Source organism: Balearica regulorum, chromosome 2 (assembly GCF_011004875.1).
Source record: "Balearica regulorum gibbericeps isolate bBalReg1 chromosome 2, bBalReg1.pri, whole genome shotgun sequence".
Classification (NCBI taxonomy): Eukaryota; Metazoa; Chordata; class Aves; order Gruiformes; family Gruidae; genus Balearica; species Balearica regulorum.
Window position 1 is genome coordinate 14,512,073 of NC_046185.1, and position 22,726 is coordinate 14,534,798.

Genomic DNA, 22,726 nt, shown 5'->3' on the forward strand with positions numbered 1-22,726 from the left:
TCCAAATGCAGTTTCCAGATACCTAAAATTTGCTTAGCCCTGGCTTGCTTCAGGTATACAGAGAGACTCCTCTGTTGCAGTTCACTACTGCTGCTGCAGGCCTTTTAATGAGGTAAAGTCATCTAAATTGTCTCTTACCATACATGCCCTGAAAGGAAATGCTTGCCATTTGTAGAAGGCAAAGTCTGTGGATTGCTTTGATCATAAGAAGACTGGCCCATGATAACCGTCTGACATCTGCACAGATGTTTAGTACAAGGACCATTGCTCATCCTGCTGTACAATAACATTACATAGTGACTTCAAAGGCAATTGCCATGATGTTTTCAAATCGTGGCCCTCCACGCACTCAATTATTATTCTTTACACACACAAGAACACACACCCATACATGACGTCACAGAATAAACTGCAGTAAGAAATTGTAAATATGGAACAAATCTACTCAGGCTAAGAATAAAATGTTCATTCTGGAACAAGTTATGAAGCTCTTGTGCAGAGCAAACCTTCTTTGAAATCACATGGATATCAAGTTCCTAAAGCAAACATGCTGAAGGCCAAGATACAAATCTGCTTTGGGTTTCTTTCAGTCTAATTTTCAGTAATGTTTACCCAAGTGAAAGAGAACATAAACACTGAAGTACAAATACCCTACTCCTAAGGCAAAATTCACATGAGTAAAAGTTGAGCGCTCCATGGGCTTCCCTAATGGACTTTCCACCATAGCTCTTTAATGAGAGTAAGTTAACAGACTTACGGAGTTCTTGGTCATAGGTAATGGCTCCCTCCTATAAATGACAGAACATTCAAAATTCACCCATTTCGCTTTCTATCAAGGTCACCTTTGCATTTCATTAGAGCATAGCTTACAGAAAGTCAACCAGACAAGACATCACTCTCCATGTAAGTTACTGCAATAGTTAATCACTCAGGGATAAAAGTGTGTATCAAAATTTGTCATTTGAGTTACAGTGGCTTCAAATTCTAGTAACTGTTTTCATATTTCCGCTCTGGATGTGCTTCAGCAATACCATCAAACTGTCTCTCCCCCTTCATGCTAACCACTTTTTTATGTCTTGTCCTCATCCAAAATAAGCAATGGCTTGGGTTCAGCCCCATGGAGATTACAAGCAACTGAAATCAATTATTTCCAGTGCTCTGCTAAAGATACCTCTGATAGCATCAGTTATTAAAAACAAAACCAAGATCATGAACACATTCTCTAGCAAAGAAAATTAAATGTCCATAGTTTCTGCACGAAAGAAAATCTCAGGTATTGCTTATCTATTTTTGTCTTTAAGAGAATATTGTCCTTTGAGGAGAACTGCATGTTGCAATTAAAAAAAATTAAACTGCTACCAAAAATGTCCTCTTTCAAAGATATAACTATAATGTATAACAACACAGGGTGATATTTTTTATCCAGATGAAGCTAAAATTGGAAATAAAAATATTTAATTGACTGAACTGGCAAAAGTTCCATTTAATTCCACTGGAATTTTGCCATCAGAGCTGTAAACATGTGGCTTTTGATAACACACGTTTAACTAACTCTTTCATATGAAGCCAGAAAGCTGTACTTCAGATGAAGCTGTACTTGAGAATAGCGACTTTCCCAGTGACAGCTTCGGTATTTATTATATTTTAATCATAGTGGGATGGAGCGAGTGGCCATAAGTTCTGTGAATCACTTCAGGCCACATCATGAGAGCAGAAGTCCACCCAGTAGTGGAACAACTGCATTTTCACAGCATCTGAAAGCTAGCAGTGCCTCAGCACAATTTTTACTGTGGCTTTTACATTTACCTCAAAGTTGAGAAAACTACCCATGTATTATAAAAATAACTGGAAAAAAAGAGAAAAAACCATGCTGAATCTTTGCTTTTTTATATTATTTTGCAGAAGTTCAATTACTTCTTGAGCCCTCAGAAGCCAGATACTAATTATTTAAATCCCAGTTCATAAACATAAAATCAAAACAAAGGATGTTCAAACTAGCTGAAATAAAAAAAGAAACCAGTGCTGTGCACTAGTTAAAACAAAGATAGAGATGAGTGCTGTGAATAACCAGTGTTTGGATTTGGTTTTTTTTTTCCCAAACTCCTATATTTATGCAAATATGTGAGTAAAATTTTAGTAATTTATCTGGGATTATGTACTATAGGGGACTGATAACACAAGGTATCCTCCTTAATCTTTAAATGACTGGTCCAATTCAAATGGCCTGTTGGGGCACCAATAAAAGTTAATATTGCTAACAAATATTGAGATTGCCAGAGATGTTTCTTTTCACATCATTAGAAAAATACAACAGATAAGACCCCACAATGTACAGCTAAAATAATAATCAACTGGCGAAACTAAATAACAAACATCTTAGTGTGATCCTGATCCGTTCACTTACATCTACTTTGGAAAAAATAGATCTCAGCTGGCAAGAGACACTGAGAACTGAAGCTGTCGAGAATGACTTATCCTTTTGCACTGAGGTGGTCTTTCTTGGAAGGGCCAGCTCAGTGTGTTACTAGTGAGAGAATACATGCAGGAATGGGACACCCTGGACCTAGAAGTTCAAACGGAGGTTTCTAGCAAAACTCCAGGGCACTGTCTCAATCCAAGCCTCCTTCCAAAACATCTGATGAATGCTTGGCAGAGTGACATGGTAAACAAGGGAAAAGCAGCTATTAGCTGGGCAAGTTAGCAGGGAAGTTCACAGACATCAAGATCTCTCACTGCCGACATTTTCCAGTGAAGCGCTCTCTGGTGCATGATGTCTAACCAGTTCCACGCGCCGCTTTCAGAAGTTCCTCATATCACGGGCTGGGATTGACTGGGCGGTGGACAAGAGGTGAGCAGGAGGAAACGTCTAGCCTCCCCTACCTTTTCTCCTCCCACTCTACCAGCACCTTGCCATTCAGCTCAGAGCCAGTAACAGGTTCTTGCAGCAATTCCAATAGTTTGAGGGGGAAAAAGCAACACTCTAAATAAAAAGCAAGGCAGCTAAATAAACAAACCAGTCTTTTTTCCCTTCCAATGTCTATCACATTTTAGTACACTCTATGGACACTGCTGTCACTGTTGCAGTGTATTTTCTGTACTTAAGGGGGAAACTGACTTTTCAGAGTTGCTAATCTGGCACTGGTTTGAACATTAAATTGATTTCATACACAATCAAAATGCTGGTGACATCGGCGAAAAGAAACACATTGTTCATAAAGACTTCAAGTGGCTGGCTGGCGATATTCAGGACAGCACCATACATTGTGACTTGCTGAGCAAGTTAAATACAAACAATGCTTGAGAACACAGCAAGGGATGGGGTCCGAGTCCATTTACCCTCCTCTCTGTATTCACTGGAAACTAAAACCCCTCCTGTCCAGAAGCAGAGGAATTTTAGTCTGCTGCTTCACTGTATGATACCTAGTTAGGAATCAAGTGAGAACTGGGAACACACAAGAAACTTCCAATCAATCTCCACAAGCACGAAGCTGGTAAAAATAATTTTTACTTTTCACTGCCACATATTGGGGTTAGCTCAGAGCAGTTCCTTAGGAATGGATTCTGAAGTATCCCAAGGGTCTGTACAACTCAAAAGCTATCTTTCTGTTAAATAAACTGCTACTACATCAGGCACGCTATCAATCTAAAATTTCAGTTGCTTCTGCAGAAATTAAATGCTCAAGGACTAATAAATTATTCTGGCTTTTTTTTTTTTTCCTTAGGTTCTGAATGAGCTCCTTCCTCTTCCTTCCAGGTTCTGTGCAAGGCTCCAGTTATGTGAATATCCTAAAAGCCATTTTCACTCAAATAGAGCCAATTTTTTTGTCTTTAAGTTTATATATAGATTCTCTTTTCTTAAAACAATCTCATTTTAAGCTATAAACACTGTAAAACACTCCCAACATTTGGCATCGCACTTTATGAAAATCTGCAGAGCGCCCTGGCTGACTGATTACAGTCCTTGAAGTATGCTTGATAAGTGCTAGCTCTCTACCAAGCATGAAACTCCCCACAAGCACTACCTGCCAAAAGCAGTCCCTTCTAACATCAGTTTTCTGTAGAGACAGGAAAAGAATAATACTCTTTTTCAATGTGCTTTTACCCTTTCTGTACTCACTCTATTGCCAATGCTGTTTCCCGGATATTAATATTATCAGCAGTGGCTTAACCCACATCACGTTTCATTTAGATGACTATATCTAATCACTCTGTGAGTTCACAGTAGTACAACACGTGGGTCTGGGCCTCAGCACAAGAAATACAGTGGAAAATACATGCTAAATGCTGGACAGGTTTCCCTTTTTGTAGCCTGGCATTTTCGTTCCTCCATTCCTGAAGCCCCAGCAAAATGTTCCATGTATTTTAACAGTTGCTGCCTGAGAAGCTATTTAAAATACACTAGTATTTTAAGCAACTACCCTCAAATCCACATTCAGTCTCTCCGGGTTACCACTTATGAAGTCGGTTCCTCGCTTGCTGTCTCTTCCAATTTTATTTCCTACTTGCCTCCCACCCCCTCATCCCTCCCTCTTTCTGGACAGTGGCTGGTCTTTGCTCAGCTGAAGCAGGCAGCAGCATGACTGAGAAGCTAGTACCCTAAACCTTGCCTCTTTTTTCAAGAAGGTAATTAGAATTACAGTCTTGAAGGGAAAAAAGGACCCACAGACTCACAGGTTCACTCCAAGACTTTCTTTTTAAAACAATGCTTTAACTCTGGTCATCATGGCTACTGTGAACTGGAACTATTAAGCTCCTGAATGGAACAGCCTTCATAGAAAATCTAAAATGCAATTTTAAAAATGAATTGCTAACAGCAACACCAATTCATCACTCTTGAATATCACATTTGTCTCTCAGGTTTTTGGTCACTTCCTCAAGTGATGTTCTTCAAAGCACTTTCACAATCATAGATCCGCTCAGTACTACCTCTGTTAGTGCTACTCTGCTACACCAAAGATTGCCAGGGTTGCACAAAGAGTAAATCAAAACATGGAGCTTGTTTCTTTGTTTGACAATGCTGGAGGAGGAAAGAAGAAAGGGATCTAGCATACACAGAAGAATACAGAGGGGAATTACTGTAAATGAACAGTTAATTGTATTCCTTCTCTCTGACCTCATCATTTCTTCTCCTTGATCATCTCAACACCTCATAAACTAGGATTTTTTCCCTCTTATCAATCTTGCTCCTTTCAGACCATCACAACTTAGAAATCTTGAGACTGAGGCATTTCAAGTTTAGCAGAAAAGCTCAATCTTTCCCCAACATGATTCTGTCAGTTTAGCAGCTGCTTTTCCCAAAAGCTGCTTTGCTTATACAGTTACAGCTCCAGCATACTTCAGAGTCCTACTAAGATGAAAGCATGATGTGATGTGATGTGCCCAATTAGATGCCACCAATTGTCAGCAGTTCAGGCATTTAACCTCTGCCAAATCTCACTTGGCAAAGTCTGCATTGCCTTCATGACTGGGAGTCTCCAGAGCTTTCATGATGGGCTGTGTTGAGCTCACCAATCAACTAGTGAGAAAACTGTTGTTCTCACATTTAGATAGGACACAAAGCCATCAGAATGTATCAGGAAAGGGAAGTATATCTTTTTGTATGCAAAGCATGAAGCCTACCTCTTTCTCCTGGTCTTCCCGGTTGACCAGGACTTCCTGGAAACCCTTGCATGCCTGGTGATCCTTGTTCTCCCTGTGGCCCTGGAGCCCCTGGCCGACCTGGCTCACCAGGAGGTCCTGCGATGGTTCGTGTTGAGACAGACTGGCTTGGAATCTGGTTCAGAATTGAGTTGTATCTTGCCATATGACCTGTCAGGAAAAAAATGTCCTCATTTTCAAGTTGCAGTGGAGAATCTGGTTCGTCGAAGTTTGAACAGAGCACTGGCAGGTCCTCAAGGCTGTGGTCTGTCGTGCTTTGATAATATGAAGTTTTGTGCTTGTTGGTGGAGAAACAGTGGTTTAGGGAATACACAGAAAAGGGGGAGAACTATTGTGTAGAACTTTATTTCCTTGCTTTGATGGTTTTTTTTGTATTTTATGTCTATAAAAATTTAAAATTGTTACAGCAGAAGCTTCTGTATACTATAATAGATTGAAGACAATTCAGGCTTTTTTTAGCTGCCTGATGCTAATCAGCTGTAATTGTACATAAATCCATTTGAACATTAAAATGAACAGATCCCCCTGGATGCTCTGAAAAGCATTGTATTTGTATGTAATTGTGGCAGGAGAAGATCCATTCTAGAGACAGAAGCATACGAACTATTGATGTTCTTACCCTGGATGAGTTGTTCACACACTTGCCGAGCAACAGCACGCACCATCGCTTGGGACTGGAGATCACCCTGGATAAGAACAGCAGCAGTGTCACAACACAGGTTTTTGCATGATTTCTGTCTTGAAAATGCTTAGAGCAATGAAAGACATTTATTATCCCTGAGAGATTATATCCTCACAGATGAGAAAAAAAAAGCAAAAAACCCCCCAAAACTGGTTCCCATCACTGTTTTTAGCCAGCAAATGGAGGTTGGAGAAGATAACCCTAGTGAGAGATTTGGGGACATGCTTAATGCCACATACTTCTCACCTTCAAAACATTACTGTAGCTGTATATATGAGAATGTCTGGAAAAGAAGGAATGTTTGCCTGATTGCACAGAGAAAACTATTGTGCCTGCAAACACAGAGAAACATAAGTTGTCGGAGAAACCTTTTAAGAGACAGAAGGACAGACAGGAAAAAAAATGGTGGTGAACGTGAACACAGACTTACCCGCTCACCCCTTTCACCCTTAGCTCCAGGAGGACCCTGTGAAAAGATTCAATGCAAAATTAATTCTCATTTTGTTCTTGCTCAAGATTTTTAATGCCTAAACGTTGTTTCTCTTGCAGCATCACAGTAAAAAGAGAAAAACCAAACAAGGCACGTGGTTTCAGGAGGTTGACAATAACAAATTTATGTTTTCCATTTCATTACTCAACAAAATGGTCACCTTTGGCAATTACATGGTGACAATGACTCTCAGGGGTTTGTCACCCACTGAATTCTCTTGTTTAAAATGTCAGCAAGGGCAGGCCACCAGGTGATGCATTTCACATGGCTGAAATGGGTCTAATCATCACTGAGTATAAGGAAGAGAAGCCTGATGGGAGACAAAATATTGGTCAGAAAATTGCAACATTTGCTGCACTGAGGCTCTGCATCTGCTATCAACAGTCAGCAATGGGATTAAACTGTACAGAAAATTAAGTATGACATTAAATATAATGTAATACTGTAATAATGGTAAGGATCATTATGGAATGGAACAAGTTGTCTAGGGCTGTTACAGCTTCACCAATGGAGGTTTTTGGGGAAGGCTAGACATCTCTCAGGAGCTCCTGAAGCGAGGAAAGGTCTGCACGAAGAGGTAACCAGCTAACTGATGCATGGTTAAAGCACAGCTTATTCTATCCTGGGGAAGAAGAAACTTCTACCAACTGCAAGATTATAGCTAGGCCTCTTTTATATTACTCTACCTTTTGGGAAAGACAGTTCTTGAAACTCAATAATTTTTTACCTGTCTAGCTGTTTTCAGACCTACTACAGTCCAAACATTCACAGCACAGGTCTTATATGACTCACAGGAATATCTACACTCTAGGAAATCTAGTTCAATATCTGGAACATGTGTTTGGAAAGGAACTGAATAGTCAGCATGTTATACATTGATAGTAATGAGTTCCATAGCTCATCAAATCTCCTTAGTAGATTTCATGATTAAACTTAGAAACTATGCAGAACTGGGCATTAGGTTATTATCTTTGCTTATATATTATCAGTCATTTTGTTTCCACTTAACCAAATAAAAATGCTTGCATTAGACTAAATCTCCAAAGCAAACTGGATTTTGAGGAAAAAAATTCTGTTCTACAAATTGAGTCAGAAGTACACACTATCACATTCTGATGCCTTTAAAAATTAAAACTATAAAAACACCTGAGCAGGTTTTATAATTAACCAAGTGGTCAAATGTTAAAATGTGAATACACAATATTATCTGAACTGTTACAGAGAAAAAGAGGTTCACTGGATGTAATTTACACACTCATTTTATAGTTGTATTCCTTTTTTCTAGTTAAACTCTTTTGGTTTTTATATAATAAAGAAAATAATACCTGGAAGACAAACTTAGTATTAGAGGTTCCTAATACTTATTTTCAGTATAGAGGGTGTAATTTTCCACTCAATGAAACCAATGGTCAAATTTATAATATTGTAGAAAAAGCCCTGATCATTAGTCAGTTGCTCTAATGTAAACCCAGAGTAACCATGAAAGCCAGTTTTCTTATTCATGCAGTATTTTTACAGTTTGAAAATCAGAATAATGTTTTGGAAGTATTCAGGTTAAGAAATGGCATACTTTAATTTCCTGAGAGTTGCCTGAAGTGCAAACGAAAAAAAGGAGAAAGTAATTACAGACTACAAATTCACATACTGTTATGTTCTTAACTTCTGTGTTTTAATCTTGTGTTTTGACTCTCTAATCCCTTTATTCCAAACATTGTGTGCAAGTTCAACAAATAAAGTTAATTGTGAAGAATGAACAAAGACAGACCAATATGATGTTTCGCTTAGCCACTAACTGCAAACAGATCATAAGCTATAAATATTGAGGAGATCTGTAGAACAGTGAAGCCAGGATCAGAAACCAATTAATCCACAACAGCAAATATAATAATATTAATTCATTTTACTCACAGGAGCTCCAACATCACCTTGCGGCCCCTGGCTTCCAGTGACACCTGGAACACCTGGAGTACCAGGTATGCCCTACATGGAAAAAGAGAAAGAAAAGACTTAGTGGAGATAGCAATCAACATCCATGAATCCTGATGGGAGAAATAACTGTGTGATGGAGAAGAAATTCACAAAGCAGAGAGTACACAGGCAGTTCTGCAAGTCAAAGACAAGATGCTGGAAGAGAGGACTAAGAAGTACATGCTGCAGGAAAAAGAGCACCAAAAGCACAGCTCTAAGAAAAGCACTCAAGAAAAATGGACTTGTGTTGCTTGCTTTCTGAAACAGGCACAGATTGCTGAACCGCAAGACTAAATCCTGTGACGTTACCACTGTGTTCAGGGGGGATGACTCAGAACATTCTTTGTAAAAAGAACAAGATTGCTTGGAGAATAGTCAATACCATCAGCAGTTTCACCTAGTGTCTTAAATCTATCAAGAAGGCGTTAACTTTGCCTAGCTGCCTTAGCTGAGAAGGATGAGACTGATTCTGGAGGCCACATACATCTTGCTTTGAAGGCCAAACGTGGCCTCTGCTGCCTTCCTTGATTACTCTATGAGATCATTTGAATACCTGCACTCACCTCCAGCCTCCAGACCAAGCAAAACTTGGCGGTTCACTTCAACTAACAATCCTAATTGGAATTTCTTACAAAAAGCAAGTCCTGTTTCAAATGTTAAGAGCACTAATTCCCTTTATATAGTGCAATTACTTGACTAAGAACAAGCTATCAATCTATTGATGGAACAACTGTCTCCCCTTCCCATAGGAGACATTTTTTCTTGAGCTAAGTAAGAGTGGAAAGAAATGACAGTGGACAAGCAGCTCTCTGCCAACCCTGTGTGTCACGAGAATTTTAACTTCCAAGGAGAGCCCTTGGCCTTTGCCTGTCCACTGTAGATAGATAACAGAGTGACCTGCGATCCCCCAAAATTCTGCTGACTTTTACAGTAACAAATTCCATGGACAATACTCACCATTGGGCCAGGAGGTCCTTGTGGGCCTGTGGGTCCATCTTTGCCAGGAAGACCCTATAGAAGACAAATATATGCAATTTCATCAGCTTTTTATATGTACTTCATGAATCCGTTCCATTTAATCTAGAAGACTTTTTTTTCCTTTTTTTTCCCTTAAATTAATAACCGGTGGTAGTGGTTTCTTAGAAGAAAATTCCCTTATTTGCCCTGGGGAGGGTTTATTTCTGAAAAGGAGATACAGTGTTGCCGATATTAAAAAAAAATAATCCAACTAGTCCCACAATACTTCAGAGGTAAGAAGCAGCAACACAAAACCTCTTTACACTGGCAATTTTCACCTCTGACTGAATTTCACTTACAACACTACTATAGCGAGATAAACGAGAGCATTTGCTATCAGACTTCCCTACAATAGAGATAGGTCACGCTTCTACATCTGTTCTCACTGGTTGCAACTATTCACAGTCCCGCTGATTAAGTGCTGAAAGATGGCAATTGAGAGTCTCTCTCTGCCCAGCAAAACCGTACATATGTACGAGCTATCACCGAGGTCCTGATTCAGGAACCAGCAGGAATGCTCATGTGGTTTACATTATGAACGTGCTTCAGAGCTTCCAGAAATGAGAGCCAAAAGCTAAAGATAACTTGGAAACTGGTAAGCAAGCAAATCATAGAAAAAAGACTGACCAGATGTAGAAGAAAATACACTATTAATAAAGTATTCTCACAAATTAACCAAGATGCACATTTTGTATCCACATGCTATAAAGCATTGGTTTCTGAACAGCCTGGTGATAAGTCAATTCTTAAATTACTATGCAGCCTAAAAAAAGAAAAATATGATCTTATCTCAGGCTCAGGACCAGAATACAGAGGTGAGAGTAGAAGGAAAGAAAGAGTTTGAAAGTGTTAATGCTGACACACACAGTAAAGAACATTCTAGGCCTCGGTATCTCATAGAGTTTCAGAAAAAAAAAAAATCCACATCCTTTTCATTTTGCATTTTTTTTTCCTGAAACTTTATTTCTGACATGGTTTAGTAATGAATATAGCATGAACTACTAGGTTTAGGCTCTATATAATTTGGAAACTATGATTCAAACCTACTATCGTATGGCATAAAAAAACTGGCTGGGGAATATTATCTGCCATGTACCTGGAAAGGATTTTTTAAAATTCCACCAGAAGGGCGTTTCGATGATAAAATAAGCCACATATAGTCAACTCATATTATGTCATCTATGCATCCTTAGACTTGATAAGGAAATACTTTCCTATTTCACAGTGTAGCCAGATGGTTCCTGAAGCTTCAAGAACCAAAGCAGCTCCCCTATCACAGTAAGAAGTACAGCAAATGGAACAGCTAAGTGGCATTGAAATAAAGATACCAGCATTGTCTTTATCACAGTAGTTTTAAGACATATATGGAGAAAAGATTCCAAGCCTAGCTCAATTAAATAATTTTGCAAAGAAAGGTGTATTCAGTCTTCAAAATTGGTGTTTCTGGAGGAAACAGAGAATGGTATAAGGAACTTTGAAATGCATCAAAAAGTATAAAATAGAGCTTCTGATATTCTCTGGAAGAAGTATTTAGTTGCGAACAATGTTTTACAAAATTCCATGATAGCTATTCACAGTTTTATAACAACATGGAAGTCCCTAAAAGATAACGCAAACTAGACTTGTTTTTGTAACAGTAAAACCTTCAGAAAAACTGAAACCTTCATATTTACAAGTACATTTCACTTTTTAAAGCAAAGATTTAAAATCTGCATTTATTTTTGATCAGTCCTAAAGCAGGATGAAAACTGGTTGGACTCTCTGAAGGGCTTAATTTAACTATGAGGAGGGAAATGTAGACCTTTCCACCGACTTCTAAGATCTAGTGTGGATTTACACAAACTTCTAAAGAAAAATAATGTTGTATGTCCCTCCCTTCTCCCATCCCAGTCAAAGAGTAGAACTAACAGTATGACCAGAATTACATTTTGAGTATGTTTCACAATTTCTTTCTTCTGAGCAATATTTTTACTCTTGGCTGCTCGAGAATCATCTCCTCTCTAGTCTCCTAGGATTCATTTCTCTTGGCACTGTGTCTGTATCGCTTGGCCACAAAAAAATCGCCTCCTACTGTATTTGTTAGATGTGAAAATTGCTATTTATAAATGAAGTCAAAGTGAGGTTTGGTTCAAGAAGGAGTATGGCAATACCTATTCTCTCATGCAGGTAAAAGACCAGAGATATTTGTTTGTACTGCCAACAGGATTTGCAAATGATGTTACTCAGACCATCCGATGGCCAGAACGGATCTGATACTCATTCTGAACTTGTGAGTAGTGAGCAGAGATTAGTAGGTACCAGGAAATTGGCAGGAAGACTGGGAATGTATTTCTTCTGGCTCCTTCTCCCATTATTTTTGGTCTGTGTAATGCAAAAGAAACTAGAGCACTGTAAGAATTCACAAAGTTGTATTCAGAGCACTGAAGCTCTAAAGACATTATTCACTCTCCTATTTATTAAAGTCTCCTCTTTGCTTAACCATCTCCAGAACAACTAGGGGGGATTACACAGCATGACAGCACATTCTCTCTGATGCAGTCACATCCAGGATACAAATGACTCTGTACAGAGCCACTGAGCCTCCTCTGTGGAGCTGCACATCCAAGAACAGGATGGGACAGACTTTGATGTGTGACCTCAGATGTAGGGTGCTTTAGAATCAAGATGTGTATTATTTTGGAAGGTTAATTTAAAATCAGTACGTATTCTGCTAATAGCATGAAAAACAGTTATGGAGAAACAGTGTAGCTACGACAAAATTTTTTATAAGGGGTTTTATTTGCCAGAATACAAATGGCATCACAGAATGTAGGCACCACCCAAATCCCTGTAAAGCTCAGGACTGCTGAAGTCAGTGGAGACTGCTGCTGACCTCGCTATAAACTCTTTAGCTTTCGGTAGCCTGGAATTTGTTTGGGGTACTTGTGGAGAAGTGATTTTTCAAGTAGGACTAGATACAGGCAAAATCTTAACTAAAGCTGCTGAGCCCAGGCTTGAAAGACTTTCATGTACAGCCTTTAAAAAACTACTGCAGCCTGGGACCCATGACTGCCTCTTTTTTTTTTTATTTTTTAATTTTTTTTTTCATTTTTCAGATGAAAAATTAAAACAACAAAAGTTCCTTCTCTCAAGATAAACCACTGTGACTATCGGAGAAATATTGCTAAAAATTATCTCAGTGTATTAATCTCAGGTGTAGCTTACAAAAGATTTTGCACCAACATGAGCTATTTTAAATCAAAGGTGACTCAAAAAAAGAGCAGAAATGTGGGGGCTTTTTTTGAAACATTGGTCATAACACACAGCCTTTATTTAATCCAAATAAGCTCGTTCTGTTTTAACACACAATAATGCTGACTTAGCATTTCCTCTCTTCCTTGTGAAACTACCAGTGCCATCTACAAGCTGATAGCCTGAAATTATTTTCCTATTAATTCTTCATAATATAAAACATGTATTTCTTGCATATCCTTTGTTAATCAGTCATATTTCTCCTCTACTATTTGCAGTATGCTATTGAGATTAAGATCTGGAAGGTAATACCCCTTTCCTTGTGTATCTGTGTCCGTTGGACTATGCTTTGCTCATAAATTAAACAAGTCCTTAGACAAAAAGATGTGACGCAGGTCATATCAACATACATAATTGCACATCTGTGGCTTTGTGGATAAGAACCGGGGGTTCCTAGGGGACAACAGGTGGAATACAAGTCACCAGCATGTCCCAGCAGCAAAGGCAGCCAACTACAGCCAGCAGGTTCAGCTGTGGGTTCAGGGAAATGCTACTTCGCCTCTACTAAGCGCTTTTAAGACCACCTGTGGAGTGCTGTGTCCAGTTGTGGTCTCCCCAGTACAAGAAAGAATGACATACTGGAGCAAGTCCAGTGGAGGGCCACCAAGCTGGTCAGAGGCTGGAGCACAGGACATATGAAGAAAGGTTGAAAGAAGTGAGTTTGCTCTGCTTGCAAGCTTAATGCTGTTTAAACTACCTGACCAGAGGAAAAAGAGGTGTAACCAGACTCTTCTCAGAGGTGCACAGTGATAGGAGAAGAATCAATAGACACAAGTAGAAACAGGGGAAATTATCATTATATGTTAGGAAAATAATGGGACCTCTGAAGGTCCCTTCTAACCTTAATTGTATGACTCTATAAATCCCATTAAAAGAGTACGCATTTAAACTGCCTATTGGAAATAGCTTCTGATCTATGTGACCCTAAATCACGTGCTGCAAGAGTTGTAACTGGAGGAACGATAAGCATTAGACTGCACAGGTCGCTAGCCAACACTCAAAACCATGTCTTTGCAATATCTAATTGACTAGTCTAGATGCAGGCTTTGTGTCTCACAGCTGGTCTCTTTGCCCTTCTGCTCTGAACAGGAGTCATTGGAAGCTGAAGAAATGTTTGAGACTGAATCGTTCTCTATATCAGTTAGGGGTATCTTGCTGCAAACCAATGTCTTCATGCAGGATAAGGTAGTGTTGGTCAATACTTCTGTACTCCAGTCTAGTTGCAGCAGCTGAGCAAGAGAGATCAATCACTTGAGAGTTTAACTCTGTGGTCCCACCCCTAGCAGACATATAGGAAAACACATCCAGCAGACCTTCCTCCAGAACTTTTTAACCTGTTAAGGAAGAACCAAGCCTCTTTGCCAAGGAGAAGCTTGGCCAGGAGAAGATACCCCTGAGGAAACCACGAGGCAACAGCGAGCAGTGAGGATGTCACGTCCACAGGAAATACAAAGTTGGGAGTCAGAACGGTGGAGATCCCTCCCTACGTTGTGTCATTAAGCAGAGCGTGCTTGCCGCTCAGGGTGATATATTAGGCTTCTCTTGTTGCAGCTGCGTAGATCTGTCCTCTCGGGTGGCCTGCACTTCACAAGACAGAACAGGGATTGCAACTGTGACCTGACCTTGCTAGTAGCCGTGGGGATATGGGAAAGGGAAGACTTTTCCCCCTTCTATCTACACATCTCAACAAGGGTCAGTCTCAGTCTGCTTCCAAACTTTGTACTCTTGGCTGAAAGAGATGAACCAAAAGGACAAGAGAGAGTAATTACTGTCTACATACTCACCAGAAGCACGATGTCGGTTTGGATTCTCTTGCACATGCAATTCAAGCTATATCTTTCAACATGATATGCTTGGGAGAGTTGGTGGAGAAACGCAATCTGTTCTTTTTAGTAAAACCTCTTGATATTGCTAGCTACAAATGTGGGACAGTACGAGAGGACACAAAAAACCACCATAACCCTAGCCATAAAATAAAAAGAAACCATTTTCTATTTTATAAAATATTTTATGACACTCTTTTATGACTGGAAGCTGATGAGAGGGGAGGTGACTGTTCCTAGTGTGGAGTCTGAAATGTAGATTTAAACCAGTTACCAGACCGGTTTAAAAATATTATGGATATTCAGAAAGTTTGTTTTATCATCAGACAACACATTTTTTTACTCAGATTCAATCTTCACATGGTATTTTTATTAAACCTCACTTTTTTCATAGTGAGGGTATTTCATTATGAAAATGATCTTTGTATGAATTCACAGAACTGACAGGATATATGCTCTATTTCTTAATGAGGTACTAAAAACCATGAAAAAGAAATAAACCAGAGACTAAAAAGCAGAAGTTCAGAAATACAAAAAGAACTTTTATAGAGTAATTGTTGAATTAAAACATTAAGAGGATTAGAAAGACCATTTCTCAACTGATCTCAACAATAAAAGCAGAAATTATGAATGCTAGAAATCAAAAAGGAAGGAAGAAGAACTGTAAAAGTGAAACGATTCCAACTACCAGCAAGTAGAAGGAAAAACCCTCCATTGCAGGACTTCTTGAATCTAATATCACAGTATCCCCAGTTCAGCAAAGCTCTCAGAGATCTCCCAATAAATATCAGTCCCATGCTTACCTCCCATTAAAATCAGTGTGATTTAGCCATCTGTTTAAGTACTTTACAGCACGGTTACCACTATAATTAAAATATTTCAATGAACAGTAAATACTAATGAGGAAATGATGTCTAAGCTAAGAATAACATAGAAAATCTCAGTTCTAGTAGTATAATAGCTGCAAAACAGTTTGGCATCTCAGCTAACAGGAGGAAGTCCAACAAAGGGAACATTATACAAAAAAGCAATTTACTTCTCAGGAATTTTCCAGTTCCCCTTTGCTGTTGCTGCAGTTATGCCCTTTAGGATTACGACTTTATTTAGCCTTCAAAGAGACTGCGGTAAAATCATTGGTTTGAATCTTCACCCATTAAAAGCAATTTTATGTTGTCATAACTTCACAGGAATCAAATGAGCTACACCAGCATAAAATTAGTATAACATCATTATTTGTTGCCATAGAAGTAATTGCTGCTGGATAATATTGCACAAGGGTCACACAGAGACAATAACAGGCTAACCGACCTAATTTTGTGAGATCTAGGCAATTTATCCAGCTTCTTTGATTAACACCAAATGAAAGTGAACCCATGAACCAAGCATGATTACCATATCTATAAAAAATGGCAATTTAGGTAATTGCCCTGCCTTATTATAAACAACACTGGGGTCTTCTACAGAATAAGTACGGCACGACCTTTCAAGGCTGTATCAAAAGCCTTTGCTGCACTAGTCTTCCCCCCCAGATTTTCTCAGAAATGCCATCTCTCTGCAACAACCTGTTGACTTCCATGTGGGAGAATTAGATCAGTTCTGAACTGCTGGCCGATATCAAGACATGGCTGAGGGCCTCCACTGGTAAGTATAAAGTTAGCTACAGAATAAAGTAAAAACACAGAGTTCTCTCCTCTCTGAATTGCAGAATGCTCAGTGTCCCTCGTGATCATGAATGCAGAAAGAGGAGGCACATAGCACTCACATGTACAGCATCTAGCACCAACTCACCTCAACCTGGCTATGAGCAAGATTAGACAGTACAGTGGCAAAAATCCAAATGTCCATCAGACTCCAAGTCCTTATTAACCTGGAGATGAACAGGTGACACCAAGCTTGGCAAATTTAGGGGGGAAAATTCCAATACAGTCAAAAAGAAGAATTAAAAAAATCCAAAAATGAGCTTCCATACAGAAGAATGCACCACAGTATTATAAAGTAGGAAAAGTAATACATTTACCTTCAAAGTTCACTGAAATTTAATTGAAAATTAGAAGGCTATTCATCTGATTAGAAGGTTATTTATCTGATAATAATGTTGTGTAAATCTTTATCTTAATAAAATTGCTATCTATGCATTGCCCAAATTCTACAGTAACTTCAGTGGAATTACTTCTGTATGTAAAGATATGCCAATACTTAAATTCATAATAGTCAGCTCAAATACACATTTCACTATAGGGATTTTTTTTTTTTTTTTTAATAACAAGGTCTCAGGTTAATGCCTGAAATCCAAAGAAGGTCCAGATTTCTCTGAAGTTCAAGTTACATTAACATATCCAAAAAAGGATCATGAATATGTAAATCTTGTTCAAGTAAAACTGAAAAGTCATATTTAATAATGAACTTCAGCTGCAGACAGTAACCTAGTATTATGCTAACAATAACTTTCCAGAGCCCGTCTAAAAATGAAACAAAAGTCTCCCCAAGCAGACAGGGAGAAGAACTTACAGGTTTAACTGCACACATGAACGTGAAGATTTTTTTTACCAGTTCCTAGACAGACTGTAAGTATCTTCATTTGTTCTACCAGAAGCAGAATAAGGTTGACTAAATTTTTATATTATTCTTTACTTTTTCCTTATGTCAGCAGTTTCTACAGGTATTGTTTTACAATCAACATTGAATTCCCTTGTAGTTGTCTCTGTTATTAATTAGCTAGAAAGCAAATTTAGATCATTGCATTGGATCGCATGCTAATTATGTACCACCTAATTTTAAATGTATAAGCAAATGAATTAATTGGCAGTGCTGGACACTAGTGACATCTGCTCTTATCAAATGCATTAACACAAACATAGGCCATGGCTCCTCACTACTCATCTAATATTTCTCAACCCTGATCTAGCAGATGGAAAGATACTCCACCCTATCCCTGTCTTCTCTGCTGATTGGCACAGAGATATGGGTCTCCAGAAATTATAAAATACAAGTGACGTAACTATAATAAATCAACCGCGTTGGGAAAAGTATCCATTATGGAATGGAAACTCTTAAACCAAATTCAAAACACATTCATTTTACCTTACCCTTTGACCTTGAGCTCCATCTCTTCCAGGTGAACCTGATGCTCCTGGGACACCCTGAGCATTATAAAGGAAGGGCAAATGATGAGATCAAGTTAACAGAATCCAACTAAATCACTTTCCAGTGAAACAGTATGACATGTTTTTGGATAAATGTTTGGAGAAATGGAACTAGGGGGTTCAATAATGGGTGGGGTCATAGAAGAGATTCAGTAAAGAAGGTATTGTTGTGAAATGAGAGATGGTTAAACACACACTGTTAAAATGCACAGCCGTCATACACCCTCACTACAGTCCTCTCTCAAGAACACTGACAATTTCATCAACTCAGGCTTCCTGTGCCACTAAGCTGAAAAAAGCTTGATTTCCTACATCATTCCAGTGTCGTGTCAGCGTAACTCCACAGCATGACATCAGAACCTCAGCCTAAAAATACAACTGCTCTTTCTCTCTCTCATTGCTAAAATGGAGTCTGTTACCATATGTTTGAAGTCAGTGCAGCAATATCAAAGGGGACATCCTGCCTAAGCAGGATTGCAAGTTACGTCCAGCAGTTCCCCGTTGTTCAGGTGAACTGTCACTCTCTGACTCTGGGACCAGTACTGGAGTTGTCAGAAAGCTAACAGAACTGATTTGTGAGGAAAGGCTGTATGAGTTTACTATCCCTAGCACATATATATATATATGAACAAGAGAGGGGAATCTGGTAACAACCAACAAATACTGGAGGGATATAATGAGCAGAAGAGGGGCATCTGAAAAGGGAAAAGCAAATCATCCTGGAAAGCAACAATGAATTGGAATGCAATCTCCAGACACCAAACTGAGTAAGATTCACTGAATACTACAGCTTTTTAAGTTGCCGATCTTGTGCAAGATGGCATCAAAACGATTAAGTGCCTGATCTGTCCTCATAGATAATTCCAGAGGGAATTTAATGGGTTTAAGGTGAAAACAAGCAAATGCCAATTATTCACTGTGTAAGCAGAAATCGAAGAGTGGGTCGTTTCTCAGTCTATAGAGACGCAATTTCAGTGTTTAACAAGGTCAAGAAAGTAACCGGTTCTTCAGGCCCTGAACGATTTGGTCACTGCGCACCAGCATACCCTAGATTCCTGATTCTAAATCTCCATTCAAATTCACCCCAACAACACGCTTCTCAGTGGTTTTGAATACATGCCCTAAATTCACAATGATGTCAACTCAACATTCAAACTTAGTTAGTAAGTGACAGGTTAAACAATGACTTAGGGAATACCTGCAGGCCAGGAAAACCAAGATCTCCCTTCTCTCCCTTTTCACCTGGTGGCCCCTGCAAGTTAAGAATCACACATAGTAATACATGGTTAGTTTCCTATTTTTAATAGTTTCTTTCAGCTTCTTTAGAAAAAAACAGCCAAGCAACCAATAAGAAAACAGACTTTTACCTGCTGAAAGCAAACCTACAGATTCTATTTGCAAATTTGTAAATGAAGATTTACAAATATAGAAAAGAAAATAAAACCAATTTTAAAAGACTTCAGAATTAATCTGACAAAACTGTAGCCATTATGTTACTAAAAAGCTAGTTATTTTTAATTTTCCTCAAAGGAATCTGTTTGTCTTCAGCCCTCAGAAGTCTTTCCTATGACAATGAAAGCAATGGATTTCTATGGAAACTAATGTGTTTCTACAGTATGTATGCGTGACAAAGATATACTTTTCTAGATAATAAACTAATTTTAATTACATTTTATGCAGAAATACAATTTCTCTATCAAGTAACTATTCTTACAATTAATGTATTCTCTATTATTCTCTGATGACAGCATCATCAACAATATATAATTTTGGTAAATCACTTAATTATACAGTAGAGCAGTATCATATAGACAGGGTGAACAGAAGTGTATTATACTGTAGTAAATTATGAAAAAAAGTCTAGCAGAAAAAGATAGACATCTACTACCTTTCAAGGCTTATGTGTAGCCATCTACCAGTGATGTATATGAAACAAGATTAGTGCTGCTGGTTCATTATTCTACTGATGTGTCTTTATGATGAAATTCTGAGACTTATTTCACAACAACATTCCAAACTCCAGGCTTAATTATCTCCTCTGATGATAGACTCTGTAAGTGTAGTGAATACTATTGCTTAATTTTGGCAGGGAATATGGTGTTCCTGCTTGGGTATACCTTTCAAGTCAGAACTGATCTGCGATGAGCAATACTACAACCAGAAAAAGATAAAATATTAACATTTTGGTTTGGAGCCATGTTACAGCCCCCATTGCAATTTTTTTCACTTATCTCCAGGCTTAGATGCTAATACCTGGATCATATTCAACCTGCAATCAAATCTCTTCAGCTAACTGAAAGTTCAGATCCAAATACAAACAGGAATGTTGGCATTGAACCACGTCCACTACAGGTTAAATACAAATCTGTGATTTCACCTCAAATATCAAAATTCAGATTCTGATTGGGACACCAGAAGATATTTTGGTCTAGTGTAAGATATGTGCTGTTCAAAACATCACAGAAAGAACCCTATTGATTTTATAAGTCTTACTGGAAGCCCTTGAATAGAAAGTCCACTGGGTCCTTGTGGTCCTGGAGGTCCTTGTGGTCCAGGAACACCAATTTCACCTCGAGGTCCATCTGGTCCCTAAAGTAGCACAGGACATAAGTTAAACAGTTATCATATGGACAAAGGCAGCTTCTGTTTGAAGAATTAAATACCAATAGACTAAAAAACATCTGAAATGTGGGTTAACATTTGATTGAGCCGTTAGGGTTCAATTTAAAACTGCCTAGTTCCTTTATAAATACAAAAAAATGAAGATTTATGCTGTGACAGCAGCATTCTGAATTTTATCTTTTATCAAGGAACAAACAGGACAAGGAATTGTTATGAAAAAAGACACACCAAATGCCAATGGCATTTCACTATGCTTTTTCCTCAGCGACATCAGAGGCAATCTGGAATTCATTACAAGGTTTACATGCAGCAGAGATAAACGAAGAACCTGCGCATCTGTCAACTGTAAAGTGCTGCACAAAGTACCTTTGGACCTGGATCGCCACGATGACCTTTGGCACCTCTGACACCTGGACCACCCTGTGAAGAACAAGCATGGGACTTGCTGAAAACCAAAACTCTCAAATAAACAAAAACAAAATCCAGAGAAGCCCAAACTGTTTTTTCTTGTTCCTGAATCAGTGCTCAGGTATCAGTGAATATCCTGTCCATATCCTTCCACTGGAGCAATTAAACTAAGAACATACTTAAGTGTGGCCATATACAAGAACAAATTTAAACACAGATGTGACTACTTTCTAGAGCCAAGAATGCACACCACGTAAGCATCAAAATAACACTGAAAGCTACAACAGGAACAGAAATGCCTACAACATGTGGTCATGGGTTCCCTTCCAGTTGTTGAAATCTTCTGCACATCTGTCTGTTCTCACCAAAATCACCACATTGTTGAAGCCTGAGTTTACAATGACTCAGGAATATTTTTCAGCAAGGACAACTCCAGCATCTACTAGACTTACCATGGTTTAATTCAGAGCTACTCTTAAGTAAAATACTCTTTTGCCCATTTTTCTCTTTTTTGCTTTCTTCAGCTGTGCCTACATCTGTTAATCATTTATTAATCAACTGTTGCCTTTTTTATTAATATCATCTGAGACACTGGAGTTGCATAGATCTATGGATGGCTGCCATGAATGTGTTTTGCATATACATGCTGCATGTGTTTTGTCCTCTAGGACAGCATAAATAAAGATTTTTTTTTATTTATTTTTTTTTTTCAGATCAGTTTCCCTCTTCCCCCACCTAAGTCTATTGCTTAATCTCTTGGGATATGAGCTTTACAGGAATTCTGCCCTTCTTTGTACTCAAAAAGGACCTTGTACAACTAGGCACCATAACTGAATAGCGTTCTTTAGAGGCTACAATAAGTACTTATAAAAATAACAGCAGTTACGGTGAAGACATAAAAATAGAAAATATGTTTATCAGAGTAAATGCATATGTAGTATCTATGAGACTTTAAATAGGAATGCAAACAGAAACATCTGGAAGTACCACAGTACTATTGCTCTTCAGTGAAGGTATCATGATACAGTCTTCATACGTGTGATGACAGAGTTTTCTACTCCTTGTCCCAGCTCCTTAAGTCTCCTCACTTCCATCCCACAGCTCTATGGCCACGACCCATTCCATCACTGTCAGCTCTGATCCTATAATCTCAATCCCACACTGTCCACAGAACCACGTTCCAGTTGCCAGTTCCCAAATTCCAGGTCCTCACATTTCTGCATTCCAGCCCAGTAGCTCCTTCTGCCTCTGCTTTTCTTCCTAACTCTCTTTCAGATTAAAAATTCCTCTGCAAATACTCAGCAAAATAACTGTAACTTTTTAAATAAACAAAATCACACAGTTGTCTCCCATTTTGTTCTCAGAAACAGATTACATTTTTACTAAGTAAGAATATATAACTAAAAATAGCCTGATGCTGAGCCAATTAAATCATATGCTCTAAGACTGACACTGAGTTTGGGACACTTACCCATATTTTGAACCCAGTACCCTTTGGCTGGTAAAAGCACAAGTTCCAGAAAGGCATTGATTTAAGACAAAAACATCACAAGAGCCTCCCTCATTTTTCTCATAAACTTGTTTTGGTGGTTATTCCCCAGCACTACTAAGCTTGTGTGACTAA

At 38.6% G+C, this 22,726-nt stretch overlaps 1 protein-coding gene across 8 annotated transcripts in view; it reads right to left on the reverse strand.

Annotated features, from left to right (window-relative positions):
• The window catches only part of COL14A1 (collagen type XIV alpha 1 chain), a 129,864-nt gene that overhangs the window by 7,735 nt on the left and 99,403 nt on the right, over window positions 1-22,726 (reverse strand). For all 8 annotated transcript variants that reach the window (XR_012833729.1, XM_075743420.1, XM_075743417.1 and 5 more), the window contains exons 37-45: window positions 21,061-21,114; window positions 20,566-20,661; window positions 19,271-19,324; window positions 18,016-18,069; window positions 9,756-9,809; window positions 8,739-8,810; window positions 6,771-6,806; window positions 6,278-6,344; window positions 5,620-5,808 (exon numbers count right to left, since the gene is read on the reverse strand). Coding sequence is in view for 7 of the 8 variants with exons in the window: in XM_075743420.1 (XP_075599535.1) it covers window positions 5,620-5,808; window positions 6,278-6,344; window positions 6,771-6,806; window positions 8,739-8,810; window positions 9,756-9,809; window positions 18,016-18,069; window positions 19,271-19,324; window positions 20,566-20,661; window positions 21,061-21,114 (676 nt within the window). In the remaining variant the exon portion in view is untranslated. The remainder of the gene's footprint in view (window positions 1-5,619; window positions 5,809-6,277; window positions 6,345-6,770; window positions 6,807-8,738; window positions 8,811-9,755; window positions 9,810-18,015; window positions 18,070-19,270; window positions 19,325-20,565; window positions 20,662-21,060; window positions 21,115-22,726) is intronic.